The sequence below is a fragment of the Dromiciops gliroides genome, chromosome 2 (assembly GCF_019393635.1).
Source record: "Dromiciops gliroides isolate mDroGli1 chromosome 2, mDroGli1.pri, whole genome shotgun sequence".
NCBI lineage: Eukaryota > Metazoa > Chordata > Mammalia > Microbiotheria > Microbiotheriidae > Dromiciops > Dromiciops gliroides.
In genome coordinates, this window is record NC_057862.1 from 535167078 (window position 1) to 535183981 (window position 16904).

A 16904-nucleotide genomic window follows, 5' to 3' on the forward strand; every position below is an offset into this window, starting at 1 on the left:
CAAATATGGATAAAATTGTATTAATTACTGTTTTAGGAAGCACAAATGTGGGTGATCACCTTCCCACTGGGCAGTTATCAGTGGTACCATGGCGACGGACGGGGGTGAAATATACTAATAATGAAGCGTATTTTGATGTGATTGAGGAGATCGACGCCATCATTGATAAATCAGGTATCTGCAGCCGCAGTCTAAAATTTCTAAGCTCTAAGAAAATTGAGAGCAATGACTTTTTCTTTTTTCTTTTTTCTTTTTTTTTTTAGTGAGGCAGTTGGGGTTAAGTGACTTGCCCAGAGTCACACAGCTAGTAAGTGTTAAGTGTCTGAGGCCGGACTTGAACTCAGGTACTCCTGACTCCAGGGCCGGTGCTCTATCCACTGTACCACCTAGCTGCCCTGACTTTTTCATGTAATATTAATTTGTATGGGGAGTATGCTCCCCATATATGACTTGACTGACAATTATTATGTATAAAACGATGTGTATTTGTATATCTCTCCCATATATCAGTAATTAATTAGGTTTGTCTTGATACTTATGATTGTAGTATGGAACTTTAATGATTTCATATGGATTAAGCTTTGTTCTGAAAATTCTCTTTGCCATCTTGTACTCCTCTTATAAAGATCTACAAGCACCAAAAAGAAAACTTTTCCTTATTAGAAATTCCATTTCCTAAAGTGTTGTTTTCCTAAGGTATTTTACACCCTTATTCCTAGGATCAGTCTGGTATATGTTATCACCAACAGAATCACTAGTGAGGCTTTTTCCCCACACTTATATAATTTGACAGATATTGAGATAAATATAAGATCTTAGAATTTGGAGAGTATTACATTTTATTATTGTCCTTTAGCTTACATGAAATGTCTTGGAACTTTAGTTATAGTTATGACATGTACTGGTTCAATGACCTTTTGTTTTCTCTTGTGTCAGGTTCTACAATCACTGCTGAGATCCAAGGAGTCATTGATGCTTGTGTCAAGCTGACAGGGATGCCAGATCTCACACTTTCCTTCATGGTAAACACTGGGCTAGAGATATAGTGCTTGAGACAAGAGATGTTGGCATACTTACTCATAAAGAAAGAAAAAGAATGAAATGAGGAATTAAAGGATTTGGCAAAAAAAAAAAAATCCTTGTATTTGGCTAACTAAATTCATTCTGCATAACTAGAGGATTTTTGTTTATTTTTATGGAAAACATCTAAACAATTTCCCTGGAAGATATATGAGGGTTTATTTCCTGTTCCTTACTCTTCCTTATATGGTCACTTTAGAATCCTAGGTTGTTGGATGACGTCAGCTTTCATCCCTGTGTTCGTTTCAAACGCTGGGAATCTGAGCGTATCCTCTCCTTCATCCCCCCTGATGGAAACTTCCGCCTGCTCTCCTACCATGTCAGTGCTCAGAAGTAAGCAGTGATTCTCAGTGTGAATGAAACATATCTATATGTCTCTGAATCAGAACATTTTTTCTCAACTTAGAATGTGAAAAACCTGTTTGATTTGTATTCTTATATTCAACAAACATTTTAAAAAACTATAGAAAACAATAATTATTCAGATTTCAATTGTCTCTTTAATGTGAGGATTTCAGTTGCTTTAGAGAAAGTGTGAGTTAAAGAAAAGAGAAGAAAGTCTAGAAGAAAGTACAGAGAACCAGGTTCTGGTTCCAGCTTTAGCAGTAATTCACCTTACTTTTCTTTATTTATCCATCTATCAAATGGAAAAAATAATGCCCCCTCTATTTCATTGCCTTATTGGTATCAAATTATATCATGAATGCAAAAGGTCTTTGCAAAAGTTAAAAGCACTCTATAAATATAAGATGTTAGTATTACACTCTCAAGAATTAAGTATTAGCCATACTTCATCAATCTAGAAATGGAAATACCAGAGTAAAGTGACTTCTTAGTGTCATTTGTGATGCCTGGTACTTAATATTTGTGTCTTTTATTGATTCTACATTTAGAAGCATTGACTTTTAGAGCTAGCTAGAAAGGACTTCAGAGATCATCTGGTCTAGCTCCATTATTTAATGGTTGAGGAAGCTGAGGCCCAGAGGGGGATAGTGATATACTCAAGGCCACATTACTGTTAGTGAATGGCAAAGCCAGGATTCACACTCTGGTTTTCTGAACTGTAGGCTAATGTTTTGGAAGGCCACTGTCTCAACAAGGCTGGAAATTTAGAGTCAAGACTCCATGCTAGCTGTCTAGTAGTTTAGTTACTAGACACTGTCCGTCCTATCCTGGAAAAAGAAGAAAAGGGAGAAAAATATTTTTATTGCTTACTCTTTGTATACTGATTGAAGTAAAGGATGAGGACTTAATTATTATAATACAAATTACAGTGCTTTAAGGTATGCTAAGCACTTCCATAAGTTAAGTCATGTAAAGAGGAAAATATGATACCAGGGGCAAAAGGGAAAGGTGAAGAGATGTTGTGTGTTTTCATCACAGTAATGAAATGAAATGCCTATCTTTTTTTTTTTTTTTTTCCCCTCAGCTTGGTTGCAATTCCAGTGTATGTCAAACATAACATCAGTTTCCGAGATAGTAGCTCACTGGGACGCTTTGAGATTACAGTGGGTCCCAAGCAGACTATGGGAAAAACTATAGAGGGAGTGATGGTCACCAGCCAAATGCCCAAAGGGGTCCTGAATATGACCCTTACTCCATCTCAGGGTACTCACACTTTTGACCCAGTTACCAAGGTAAGTGATTGTGAATTAAGGAAATTTTGAGTTGGAAGTGTCAGATACAACAGTAACTCTTTAGGCATTCCCAAAAGTGACTGTATCATTTGTTGAAAAGGAGGTTGGGGGGCAGCTAGGTGGCACAGTGGATAAAGCACCGGCCTTGGATTCAGGAGGACCCGAGTTCAAATCCAGCCTCAGACACTTGCCACTTACTAGCTGTGTGACCCTGGGCAAGTCTCTTAGCCCTCATTGCCCCACAAAAAAAAGAAAAAGAAAAAAAAGAAAGGAGTTTGGGACAGAGTTTGCCTTCATTGGAATGACAGACAAGGAAAAATACATTCATTACCTGTGGGTAGTAAAAACACCACCAGGGAACCTATGTGACATACTTGGGACCCTAAAATCAACTTCTTTCAAATGTTAATCTTAATCCCAGTGCAACTAACTTTTTTGTTTAAAAAACTTTCCCAGGACAGCTAGGTGGTGCAGTGAATAAAGCCCTGGCCCTGGATTCAGGAGTACCTGAGTTCAAATCCGGCCTCAGACACTTGACACTTACTAGCTGTGTGACCCTGGGCAAGTCACTTAACCCCAATTGCCTCACCAAAAACAAACAAACAAACAAAAAAACCTTTTCCCCCCGTAAGATCATAGCTAAAATATATTCAAGAAGAGTACTGTAGACTCATTTTTTATGTAGAAACAGGATTAATGAAAGTATGTTTGTAGCATGTTTAACTCATCAATTCTGTTATCATTTTTCCTCTTCTCTCTGAAGTTGCTCTCTTGGGATGTAGGAAAAATAAATCCCCAAAAGCTGCCAAGTTTGAAGGGGACTATGAGCCTTCAAGCTGGGGCTTCCAAACCTGATGAGAACCCTACTATCAACCTGCAATTTAAAATCCAGCAGCTGGCCATCTCTGGTAAGTAACCAGCAGTGAAATGTCAGGGGATACACGTAGCTTTCTGATTTGAAAAGCCTTCCTGACAGCTTACTATTTATTAACAGAGTTTTGTTTCTTTAGCTAAGATGTAAGTTTTGGACTAGAAAGTATGGCTCTTTTTCCGATATATTTCAGGGAAAATTTTATAATCCTTGATTCTAAAATCACCACAGTCATCTAGATGAAAGGAACTAGCTATAAATAAGAATGAATAAATACCAATAAGAGGTGGCACTTAAATAATTTCTAATTTGAGAAGGTTCTTGCCCCTAGTTCCCAAGGTCTACAATATGAAGGCATGTCTGTATTTTCAGATGGTGGCTTTGATCATAATTTTTTTCTGATCTATATTTTATAATCAATCATTCTAGACCCATTGAACCAACCCAGATCAACATTCCCTAACCTGCAGTTGCTCTATCAAGTCTCTTTGCTTTCAGAAATGTTGACTGAGTTAGGTGATTAGAATTAACTTAAAATGTGAGATCTTTGAAGATTGCTTTTGCATGCTACTAGGCCTATCACAGTTAGAACATTGTTAATAAATTAGCTTGTTAATCACAGATAAATTGGAATTTGATTTATTCATCATACACTTTCCTTAGCTTTTTCCTATAACCTTCAAATAAATCATTCAAAATCAATCAAAGAACAGAAGAGTAGATTTTCTAACTTACCCTTTGATAGAGCTATGATTTTATTGATATGAGTATTTCCTCACACGATATAGGTCACAATCTACACATTCCCTCTCGTCCTGTGGGAGTCTTGTCCTTACCTTTCCATAAATCTTCCATGGAGGACATATCCACTGTCCTAGAAAATTTCCTTTAAATCTTCTAACGTTCCATGGGTGCCAATGCAGTGTGTACCGCTAGAACTACCACTTCTTTATGCCCTCCCTGTGTTTCTCCTTTGTCTTTTGAGTCACCCATAATTTTGATTTGTTAAAAAGATTAAAGTGTCCTAGATTTTTCTACCCATGTAGCATCACTGGAAGAACGTTGGTGTTAAAAGATGTTTTGGGGGGCAGCTAGGCGGCGCAGTGGATAAAGCACCAGCCCTGGAGTCAGGAGGACCTGAGTTCAAATCTGGCCTCAGACACTTGATGCTTACTAGCTGTGTGACCCCTGGGCAAGTCACTTAACCCTCATTGCCTGCCCCCTACACACACACACACACACACACACACACACACACACACACACACACAAACATACACACAAATATTTTGTGTGTGGGACTAAGCAGTTTGGGATAATTAAAGTGCTACATAATTTCACAAATGTTATCCAATCTACTCATATCTGGGCTTATTTGATTTTTTTTTTTAAGTGAGGCAATTGGGGTTAAGTGACTTGCCCAGGGTCACGCAGCTAGTAAGTGTCAAGTGTCTGAGTCCAGATTTGAACTCAGGTCCTCCTGAATCCAGGGCCGGTGCTCTATCCACTGCGCCACCTAGCTGCCCCTATTTGATTTATTTTTACCTGTAGTGATTGTTTAGATAGCTTTTCAATGAACTAACTCAATGGACTGCCCATGTGATTTCTGAACAGTAGTTATTCTTATCTATTTGATTTTTATGTGTGAATTGTTAGATTGATCTCTTTTGAGGAATTGTGGAACTCACTTAGGAGACTAATATTCTTGGGTGTCTAGCAGTCAACAATGCCATCTGCAAATAGGAGCATCTGAAGGTTCTCCCCATGTAACTATTGAGAGTCCTTATTCCATTTGGGCTCTACACAGGCTATCTTCCATGACAGTGATTAACCATGTTGAAGCCTGTAGGTCTCCCTATTTTATGCTCAACTTGATACTGATAATCAGATGATTGTTAAACATGACCATCTCCATGGCTGTCTTTATCAAGGAATCTTGTATGATCTTAACATATGCACAGATGATACCTTAGAGGAGAACCTTTGAGGCTACCTTTTTCTATAGTGCTTGGAGACTTATAGTCAGGAAAGATCTGGGTTTTAATTCTGCTTCTGGTACTTACCAGCTCTTTGACTCTGGGTAATTTACTTAACCTCTCAGAAAAGTCTACCTGTTCCCTTCTTATATTTTCATCAAGGATACTCTTGACATAAGTATAGATAGACTATTATTTTAAAGATTTTATAGAGATGACCAAGTAGGCATATGGATCAGTAGTTATCAACGTCCTTTCGGTTACCTTTTTTAAAAGACACCGTCTGTGATCCCCGCCCCCGCAATTTCTTGATATTTCTGTATTTGAGATGTTTTTTAAAATAACTCTCAGGCCTCTCAGAATTTTCATTTCTGTATCAGAAGTCTTCTGTTCATATTTGGTCTGATCCAGCTCTTATTTTATATTCTTTAGTGTAATTTCCACTATATCCCATATTGGGACTAAGGTATTAGAATCCAAATGTATTGTTTCTACTGTCGTTGATGATGAAAATAGTTTGTTGTAGAAATGCTGACAGATCTGTTTTTCTTCTGTTGTTTATCTCTGTTTTATTTATAAACTCTTTGGGGATCTATCTTTGTTGGGTCTTATGCCAGACTTTTTTGAGATTCATTCTTCTTCCATCATTCTTCACTCATCATATCCAAAGCCTTACAATTTTTTTCTTAACTAATTTAGCTTTTACAATACCTTTATTTCCCAATATATCTATTCCCTTACACTCTCTGAGAGAACCATCTCTCATAATAAAGAATAAAATAGAGGAAAAAACATTCTGTAAAACTAACCAACTTATCAACCAAGTGTGACATTTACATTGTTCCTTACATGTAACTTCCTACCTCTATCAAGAAGGAAACGTGTATTTTCATATCTCTTTGGTTAACTCTATTCTTTTAAAAAGTATTAATGCTATTAAGACATGAAGCTTCTAACTAGGTTTGGCCTCTTTCAGTTCTTAATTCTTAATTGTATTTTTCAACATTCTTTTTACTATCTTTCTCATTAAAGTCATCAAGGAATGAGATATACATTGACTTGCTTCGCAGAATCTTGTCAAGTTCTTCCTGGAATTCTCTTCATCCTGTTCATCAGTTTGGTTTGTAAGCTATAGTTATCTCCATTAAGGGTGTTTTTTCTTATGTTCATCATGTCCACTGTGAGGTGAAGTGACCAATAAATAACCTTAAGCACACACTCAAATCAGCTTTGCCAACTTCTTTTACTCTTCAGAGATCTTTCCATGGGGCTACAACATCCTTGTACTTTTTGAGTTAATTTATAGTGAGTATGTCAATATAGTTGAATTCCTCTAGTAGGAATTCCTTTAGTAGAAATTCAGCCATATTGACAAATTCTTATTAGACAAGAATCTCAGATTTTGAGTACTTACAGTTCAATTAATGTTCATATGTGATCTTAAGTCCATGTGATTTGTAGGACCTCATTGCTGCTTTTCTGCCACTCTGTTATCATGGATGTAACTAAAAACCATTTTTTGCTTTTTCTTTTTTTCATGGACTGCCATGGCCAAAGAATTCCTCACCCACTGGCCAACTTGCTCACTCTAACCCTTTCAGGACCTTGCTAGGCTCTACTCAGAGGCTTTCCAGATTGACAGAACCTACTGGAGCTTGTGCTCCATTGGTGTAGCTTTAGAGAATTGAAGGTCACCTCCAAACACTGCTGACGTAAAAGTAGAACTTTTGTGGAGGAGATTTTTCCACTACTGTATAAAAACCTTTATTTCCCCATTTTCTTGCCTCCTCTGAAACAGACCAGTATGTTGTAAGGATGGCATGATGCCAGTTCTTCACTTTCTGCATATGATAACAATCAGTCAATCAACAAGCATTTATTAAGCACCCACTATGTGTCAAGCATTGTACTAGGTGTTGAGGGTGTACATACAAAGAGTAAAACAACCCCTACTCATGAGGAGCTTATATTCTAGTGGGGAAAACACCAGTACATATATAAATGTATGCAGACTCGATGGAAAGAGAATCAGTACAAGGTGGTTTGGAAGGGAGGACACTAGCAGTTAAGGGATCAGGAAAGGTTCATGTAGAAAGAGAATCTTGAATTGCATTGTGGAAGAAGAGAGGCCTTCTTTGAGGTGGAGCTGAAGAAGGAATATATTCCAAGTATCATCCTCATCTTGCTCATCATCAAGCATTTATTAAGGACTTGCTATGAACCAGGTACTAGGCCAAGTGTTGAGGATACAAAGAAAGCCCACATTCCAACAGGGGAGATGGCAGGTAAACAACCATGTATATACGAGATAAATACAGTGTAAGTGGGAGAAAGGATCAGAGGGAAGGCCCTAGGAGTGGCCAGGAGTTGTGGGGAGAGAGGAAGAGACAGAAGCTTGGAGGGGACCAAAAAGATTTCTTGCAGAAGATGAAATTTAATCTGAGTCTTAAAACCAGGAGGAGGAAGTGAGAAGGAAAACATTCCAGGTATTGGGCAGCCAGTAAAAAAAAAAATCAGATTCAGAGGTTCTGGTGTTATGCATGAAGGCCATTTTGCTAGACTGCTCAGAGCAGAAGGGTGAGTTTTGGTCTTTTGAGGCTGAGAAGGTAGGTAGGGGTAAAGTTGTGAAAGGCTTTAAAAATAAAACAGAAAAGTTGATATTTATTCTAGAGGCAGTAGGGAAATACTGGAATTGATTAAGAAACTGACATGGTCAGATCTGTGCTTGGAGAAAATCACTTTAGTAGCAGATGGTAAAATAAACTGTAGAGAGACTTGAGGAAGGAAGACCAGATAGAGGGGTTTTATAATAGTCCAGGCAAAAGGTAATGAGGGCCTGAAGTCAGGTGGTAACTGTGTGAGAAAGGGCTGGATGCAGGAAATGTTGTGGAGGTAGAAATGGCAAGATTTGGCATCCATTTGGATATATGAGGGGACGGAAGGTATGGAATACTGAGGTTAATGCCAGGGTCACAAACTTGGGAGATTGACAAGGTTGTGATATCTTCAACAAAAATAGGGGAAATAGAAAAGAGGAGGATATGGAGGAAAGAGATAATGAATTCTGTTTTGAATATATTGAATTTGATGTGTCTTTTGGGTATCCGGTTTGAAATGTCTAGTGAGCAATTAATTGGTGATTTGGGACTAAAACTCAAAAGAGTGGCTGAGTTTGATATATAGATTTGTGATTTGTCTGCATAGAAATGATCACTAAACCCACAGGAATGATTAGTTACTAAGAGAGAGAACCTGCAAGGGTTCTTAATCTGGGTTCCATGAAATTGGTTGGTTTTATACACACACACACACACACACACACACACACACACACCCCTATAAAGAACTGTGGGGCAGCTAGGTGGCACAGTGGATAAATCACCAGCCCTGGATTCAGGAAGACCTGAGTTCAAATCCAGCCTCAGACACTTGTCACTTACTAGCTGTGTGATCCTGGGCAAGTCACTTAACCCTCATTGCCCTGCAAAAAAAGAAAAAGAGAAAAAAAGAAAAAAAAAAAGAACTGTACATCAAAATGATTTGTTTCCTCTGCACTTCTATGTATTTTATTTCATGCATTTAAAAACATTTTGAGAAGGTCCATAGCCCTCACCAGGCTGCCAACGGGGTCTATGATACAAAAAAGGTTAAGAACCTCAGATGCAGTGAGTGAAGAGATTAGAAGGGCCTGGGACAAGATCTAAGGGAATATGCACAGTTTAAGAGGCTTAATATGGATAATGATCCAACACAGGAGATGGAGAAGCAAGACAGACAGGTAAGAGGAGAACCTGGGAGAATAGTGTCCCAAAAATGCAGAGAGGGGAGAGTGTCCAGGAGAAGGGTGGCCAGTTGTGTCAAATGTAGCAGTGCATGTTGTATATTATTGTATATTTATTCTCTTCTCTTCATACATTTTGGGGTTTTTTTCCCTTGACATAACACCTATGTTGGGGCAGCTAGGTGGTACAGTGGATAGAGGACCAGCCCTGGATTCAGGAGGACCCGAGTTCAAATCTGGCCTCAGACCCTTGACACTTACTAGTTGTGTGACTCTGGGCAAGTCACTTAACCCCAATTGCCTCACCAAAAAGAAAGAAAGAAATAACATCTATGTTATATTCCTTTATTCTAGGATTGAAAGTGAACCGTTTAGATATGTATGGAGAAAAGTATAAACCATTCAAGGGCATAAAATACATGACCAAAGCTGGGAAGTTTCAAGTCCGAACCTGAAAAGAGAATCCCGGATTGAGTGAAGAGCCATGAATAGTTTTCCCATTTCGTCTTACCTAGAAGTAAAGAATCAGGCTGTCTTCTGCACATCAGTTTCTTCTTGGACCAACACTCTCCCTTTTTTCTGTGTTGAATCTACTGAGCCTTTAGTCTCACTGAACAAATGAAGGGAGGAGGAGGGTCACCAGGGAGAACTGGACATATCTGAAGTTGAATCAGTGATAATTTCATTCTCAAAGAGGAGAGGAAACACGGCAGATTTGTTTGACTATATATTGAACTCTTTTAAACATGTTTTCTGAAGAAAAAGTTGTCATATGTTTCTTGCCTGACTTTTCTTTCTAAAACTAGGACAACAGTCCTTTCTAAAACACAGTGATAAGAAAGTTAGATCATTTGAATAATGGTGAATATTAGTCAAGGAAGGGGCAACTGTGGACCTGACGTATATGGGAGGGACTGAATAAGAAATCCCTGGAGGATACTTTTGTGTAAGGGAGGTTATGTGTAGGAGGATGAATAGTATGGGAAGTAATTAAGAACCCCATTCAGAGGAGGGTAGAAAGAAATTAAATTGTTAAGTTGGTTGATTTCTTATAAATAGAGTTCTCTAATTGTCAAATATTCACTAAATTTGGACTGGAGTGATAAAACTGGGAATTCTCAAAATTGTTTTAAACCCATCCCATAAATGTTAAAAACCCAGTAGAAAAGAAAATTGTCCTTGCAGATCCACAATCATGTACAAATTATTCTGAGTTCCTGGCCATTATTTTTCATCTCAATGTCCAGAGGAGGTAAGATTTTCCATTATTGGTAGAAAGGGAAAAGATTCCCTCTCATAGGATAGTGACTAGACAAACTCTACAATTCTCATTACTCCTTACCTAAACAACCCCAAATCATTTTACTCACTACATCTTCACTAAACTTCCTGCTACCTGCTTCTCCTCTGGCTTTCATAAGGTGAAGAGGGGGAAAGTCAACTCCACATATCCCACCCTAGTTTGTTCAGGGATGCCTCAGCACTGGGAAATGAAGGGTCTCTTTGGGCATAGATTCCATGGGAAAAAATACTCAAGTTCCATTCTTAAGGAGGTCAGAACTGGCCACCTGGATCATAAAGAATGTGCTAGGATTGCCTAACAGTTCACCTAGTCTTTGTTCTCAGTCACTGGGTGACTAAGTGGCTTGCAATTTTCATAATGGTTCAAGGGTATATATGGGATTGATTTAGATATTAAAAAGCCATGAAAATTCATTTTTAGCTTAAGTGACGGTGCTATTCCCTGTTTCCTGGCAGGAGTGGGTAGAAAGAAATGAAAAAAATAACCTATTTCCTGATCCTATTTTTGCTGATACTTGTATGAATTTTCAGTTTCATAACTCTTTACTCTTCTGGACTTGTTTTTGCTAATGAATAGTATGTAACTCTGTATTGCACTGTATTTTTCCTCTGGGATAAACTGTGCTGTGAATAGTGAATTGTATTTCTTCCCCAACTTTCCTAGGCATTCCACGTTGTGTTTTAGGCACTGTGCAAAAAAGCAGCTGAGTCTCACTTCAGAATCTGACTTAGGCTCAAAACCTGCTATGGAATCATGTGAGCGTTGGAGTCTCCATTTTAAGGGACTTCGTAGCACTTAGAATCACCTCTTCCCAGGGCCCTGAATGATTTATAGGCTTCCTGAGATTACAGTGCATAACCAGTGCATCATTTTTCATAGTGTGATATAGTCCTGTTGTAACTTTGTATGTGTGAGTTTCTAAGTTTAAAATTCAAGAGGCTGTTCTCTTTCCTCTTGAGCTACTCATGCTAATTGCAGGTAAAACACCTAAAGAGGAAGGGTAGCATCCTCCTGAGTGCAAGGCTAAACATATCATATGACAACTGTATCATCACCTGTGTAATGGATCTTTGGAGCATGGTGGTCTAGCATTCCAAACACACAGCTCTGTGTACCATTGGAATAAATGATGCAGGGTTGTCTCAGAAGAGCTGTTCACATTCCATGTGTTCAGCACAGACAGAAGAAGATGCTCACCTAAACCTCAATAAAGGTTAGTTTAACCAGAACTCTGTGTCCAAGTGTTTTGGTTTCTTGTTTTGTTTTGTTTTGCAGGGCAATGGGGGTTAAGTGACTTGCCCAGGGTCACACAACTAGTAAGTGTCAAGTGTCTGAGGCCGGATTTGAACTCAGGTACTCCTGAATCCAGGGCCAGTGCTTTATCTACTGTGCCACCTAGCCACCCCTGTGTCCAAGTGTTTTGTTTCAAGGGGTCTACCATAACTCGGTGCCACAAATACATGGTAGCAAGCGTACCAGACTTGGAATCAATCATGGAAAAATTACAAGGACAAGTCAATCTCTCTGGGCCTCAGTTTCTTCCTTCATAAAATGAAGGGGTTGAACTGTGTGATTTCTAACATGCCTTCCAAATCCATGAATGACACTATGAGTGTTCCGTCAAGGAAATTTTTAATGGTAATACATAATGACTAAGTCATTATATATTGCTATATATAATATAGGGTTGACTAATTTTATAAATATGTATATATATAATCTCAAATGCCCTATATATCAAAACCTGATAGATAGATAGATAGATAGATAGATAGATAGATAGATAGATAGATAGATAGGGTTTTGATGCCTGCTGTTTTTGTCTGAAAAAAAACCTTAAGTACTTATTTTATTTTTGATAGAGTCTCCTGTCAGAGTAGGTGGTATTGACCTCATTTAACCATTGTGAAGCCTAAAATACACATTTATATGATTTGCTAAGGGCCTTGGAGTTAATGACAAGTCCAGATCTAAGAATTTAGGTCTAGTTCCTAATCTAACACCTTCTTGCTTAATTGTGCTTGTGCTCTATTAATTAGAACAGTGGAGATTACTGCCCTCTTGGAAGATGCTATCATTGAGAGTCTCAGGATTGTTCACTATATTAGCACAGTCTGTTGAAATTCACTTAAATACCTAGGGGTAGCTATCAATCAGTAAGCATTTATAAAGCTTTACTGGGCACTGTGCTAAGCTCTGGGGATACAAAGCAAAAGTAAAAACAGTATCTCCCCTCAAGGACCTTATATTCTAATGGGTGACATAGCAATATATAAATCAGGGTTTGCAAGATAGAATACAGAAGGTAACCTTGGAGGGGGTGGCACTAGCAGCTTGGGGGGGGGGGTCGGAGTGGAGGACCAGGAAAGGCCTCCTTTGGTGGAAGAGATGGTGCTTGATCTGAGTCCTAAAGGAACTCGGGCATTCTCAAAGTCAAGGGTTGTTGGGGGAGAACATTGTAGGCATAAGGAGCAGCCAATGAGTGCAAAGGCAAAATCAAGGATGGAAGACGGAACATCCTGGGTGAGGAAGCCAGTGGGGCTGGATCCTGGCATGGGTGGAGAGGAGAGAAGAGGAGCAGACAGGTGAGAAGACTGGAAAATTAGGAAGGGCCAGGGTGTGAAAAGGCTTTAAGTGCCAAACAAAGGACTTTCCATTTGATCCTGGAGGGAGCAGGGAGACACGTGTTAATCAAGTAGGGGCCGGCATGGTCAGAGCTACACTGAACACTAGTCACAGATTTCTCTGGGCATGTCCACACTTTGCACACCCGCTCTTTCCATCTCAGTAGCTTTTAAATGGCCAGGAAATTTTAATAGAAATAAATGCCACTGTAATACAACTATTTGTTACAATACCAGCACTTTATCTCTCTGACCAGTAGGTGGTGACTTAATGCCAGCAACAAGCAAATGACTGAAAATAGTTTGTATTTTAAAGGGAGCTTAACTTCCAGCTCCGAAACTTCCTCAGAACGCTAACACTAGGAAGCTTTGTTAAAGCCGATTCTTTGACTGAATCTATGACATGCTTTGATGGGCAGGCCTAGGATTATGGGCCGGCTTCAGTCAAGCTACGGGTCTCTCTTTCCCTTTTGTTCGACAAGACTCCTAGCACCACCGCTGCCATAAAATCATACTTATTCGCTGGTTGGGGCAGCTTTCTTCTTCAGAAGCCATGTGTTAGCTAGTGATAGCTAGGAAGAAATGTTCGATTCCCTCCCCTGCCTCTCCCCCCTAACCCCCTCTGTATATTTCATCCTGAATCATCCTGCCCGAAGCTGCTCTAAACAAGAGTGTTGCTAACAGATCACATCACGCTGTTTGAGTACATTTTGAGCGTAACTCACATGACCCCTCCTTGCTGGGCTCCGTGTCTGCCCTATAACTGAGTCAGTGACCTTTTCTGAGCTATTGTCTTTACAGAGTCTGTGGTTTCCAAGACTTCACTCAGAGGAATGCTGGAGTCTTTTAACTTTGCATTTCCATTCCAGGAGGCCAGACTTCTTCAGTTCATTTCATTAAGCAAAGCGTCTGAACAAAGCCTGCCCCATGCATGGCGGGGTGGGGGTGGGGATGGGGACCGCACGAATTCTTGCCAGATGCGGTGGCCTGGGATTCTTGCTACACTGCTCTCTCCTCGATCTGTGTTGTTCTTAAACGGCTCAGTTCCACGCCTGGCACTGTTTCAGGGAAAGTTAAAACCTAAGCCGTCCTAAAGTCAAAAATCTATGACTCAAGTTTCTGTGGTCTGCATGTATTTAATTGGCTTTGGGGACTAGTCCAAAGTTTTAGAGGAGCTCTTTTTCTTACATTGTGCCCCCAGGCTTCAAACAGCATATATCCACCACCACCATCTCCTCCTCCTCCTCCTTCTTCTCCTCTCTCTCTCTCTCTCTCTCTCTCTCTCTCTCTCTCTCTCTCTCTCTCTCTCTCTCTCTCTCTCTCTCTCTTTTAGCTGAACCTGCTTTTCTACCAAGAAAATGCTGAACTGAATAGTTCCGACAATATCTCAGGAGATAGTAGAAAACTGTCACCTTCCTTCTCTCCTTTCTCTCCCTGCAACTGTGTCAGCATATATTCAACAGCTAGTACAGGATCATCAGTTTTATTCTGGGATACGGGGTGTTGTTGATTCCAGAGACAACAACCAGGCTGCATCTGTGAGCAAAGGCAAACTGGAAATAAGGGGAGCAGGGAGCAGAAGCACCTGGGCACAACATTCCAGGTATTGGCTCTTTCCAATGATGGTTTCGCATCATTTTTTTTTCTGACCAGAACCAACATTAGGGCTATAAGTGTGTCATCGAGGTTGTGCTTAGGTCTAAGACAAATGAACTGAAGGTACAAAAGCTTCCTCAAGGTTCAAGGGTAGCCAGCCAGGCAGGTGGATCCTACTACCCCCATATTGGGCAATGAAATATACACAGTACCGTTTGTCAACAATGTGAAAAATATATCTTTTTATTATATTGAAGAAATATGGTACAGAGTTGTGTCAATAACAAATACAAGCAGAAATGTTGTGGATTGATGGCTATAAATATGCTGAAGAGATGAGTCACTAAAATGATACAAATTCTGCCTGACTAAACAAAGCAGATTAAAAAGTAGTAACACATGAAAAGATTTACACTGTACCCAGAATCCAGGAATGTCGTTTAGCAGTTGTCAAATGAGGAAAAGAAACCATGGAAAGAATGGGATTGTTTGAAGGGCTCTTCAGTATTTGAGAAAGCCAGAACCTGTGCTGGCCAACCAATTAGTCAATGATTCCTAAAATCCCAGTGGGGCTGGATCCCCTGGCACACTCTCTTAATTAAAGACATCCTCCCCCACCAATTTCTTTATTTTCCTTATTTCTCACTATGGTGATATTGTTTTTATCTTTGTGGTCCCATTTTTCTACCCTCAGGCTTGGCTTTTTTTTTTTACTTTTCTCCCATCTTCTGGTCTACTTGTCTACCTGTCTGCCTGTCTGTCCCTAGGTGGTGGTATTTCCCTTGGGTGATTGCAGTTCATCTTTCTGTGCTTTGACCTGACAGAGTACAAATTAAAACCAAACTTTAACTCCAAAGTGGAAAAGTACCTTAGAAAATATACACTTACTCCTTCTCCCTCTTCTCTCATTTTCACTGTATGACAGTTTATAGAGTAATCTGATTTAAAAAAACAACAACACTACGCCTTAGTCTCTTCAGTGCTTCATCTGAGAGGGAAGTAGGTGGGAGACTATCAGGTTATGAGGACAGTCACTTGTTTTTTAACTGTTCAAAGCCTCCTCTTATCTTCAATCCATTTGAGATAATTGATAACCTTGGTATATACACCTGGAACATCTTTCTCTCCACATCCAATGCCCCAGCTGACGATCCCAATCAGACGCATGCGGCCATCCTTCATACACACAAGAGGACCTCCTGAGTCACCCTGCAATGGGAAGACAAATCAATCAACCACCTCCGCCACCCATCTGAGTACTGGCATCGTATCTGGAGATTGCAAGAAGCACTGCTGAAACCTTAATAGTTATTATTAATAATAATAAAAATTGACAATTGCCTTTGTTCTTTTACAGTTAATTTGCTGAAAAAAAAAAAACTCTCCATCTTTTGCAAAGTCCCGGAGACTTTGCCTAAACAGCTAGATTGCTTCTAAGTTAAGGTTGATGTCAATCAGGCCCCAACCCATCCTTTTAGACCCGAAATAGAAAAATTATTGAGGTAAATATTTCCATTTCAACACATAATAACAATATGCAGTATGGTATGTCTAATATATATATATGCATATCTATGCACACACATCAGATATATATATATAATTTTATATAGGTGGGTCAAAGGTTATGAATATTTAATAACTCCTTTATTTTTTGTTTTTAATTTCCAATACCATTATATCATACACTGTATATACAGGAACTGAATTTACACTATGTATGAAAAATCGAATCTCGTAAATGGTGAAAAATAAAGGAAAATAATTTTCAAAAAGTTATTAAAACATCAGACCCCTTTGTGACTTTTGGCCCACCATGTATAATATGTATTACATATTATATATGATAATATAGAGTATTATATGCCAGGCACTATGCTAAGTGCTTTGCCAATATCTCATTTGATTCTCACAACAAGGCTGGGAGGTAGATTATATTACTACCCCACTTTACAGCCGAGAAATCAGAGGCAGACAGAGATTAAGTAACCTGCCTAAGGTCACGCAGCTAGTAAAATGTCTGAGGCTGCATTTGA

At 39.2% G+C, this 16904-nt stretch overlaps 2 protein-coding genes across 3 annotated transcripts in view; one reads left to right on the forward strand and one right to left on the reverse strand.

Annotated features, from left to right (window-relative positions):
• AP3M2 (adaptor related protein complex 3 subunit mu 2) overlaps window positions 1-11876 on the forward strand; it is a 37470-nt gene extending 25594 nt beyond the window's left edge. Inside the window, 6 exon segments of the mRNA XM_043980976.1 lie at window positions 37-174; window positions 937-1022; window positions 1280-1413; window positions 2510-2717; window positions 3481-3625; window positions 9700-11876. Coding sequence (XP_043836911.1) covers window positions 37-174; window positions 937-1022; window positions 1280-1413; window positions 2510-2717; window positions 3481-3625; window positions 9700-9800 — 812 coding nt within the window. The 3' untranslated portion in view covers window positions 9801-11876.
• Window positions 11877-15835: 3959 nt separating this feature from the next.
• The window catches only part of PLAT (plasminogen activator, tissue type), a 40898-nt gene continuing 39829 nt past the window's right edge, over window positions 15836-16904 (reverse strand). For both annotated transcript variants that reach the window (XM_043984718.1, XM_043984719.1), the window contains one exon: window positions 15836-16077. In XM_043984718.1, coding sequence (XP_043840653.1) covers window positions 15919-16077 — 159 coding nt within the window. In that variant the 3' untranslated portion in view covers window positions 15836-15918. The remainder of the gene's footprint in view (window positions 16078-16904) is intronic.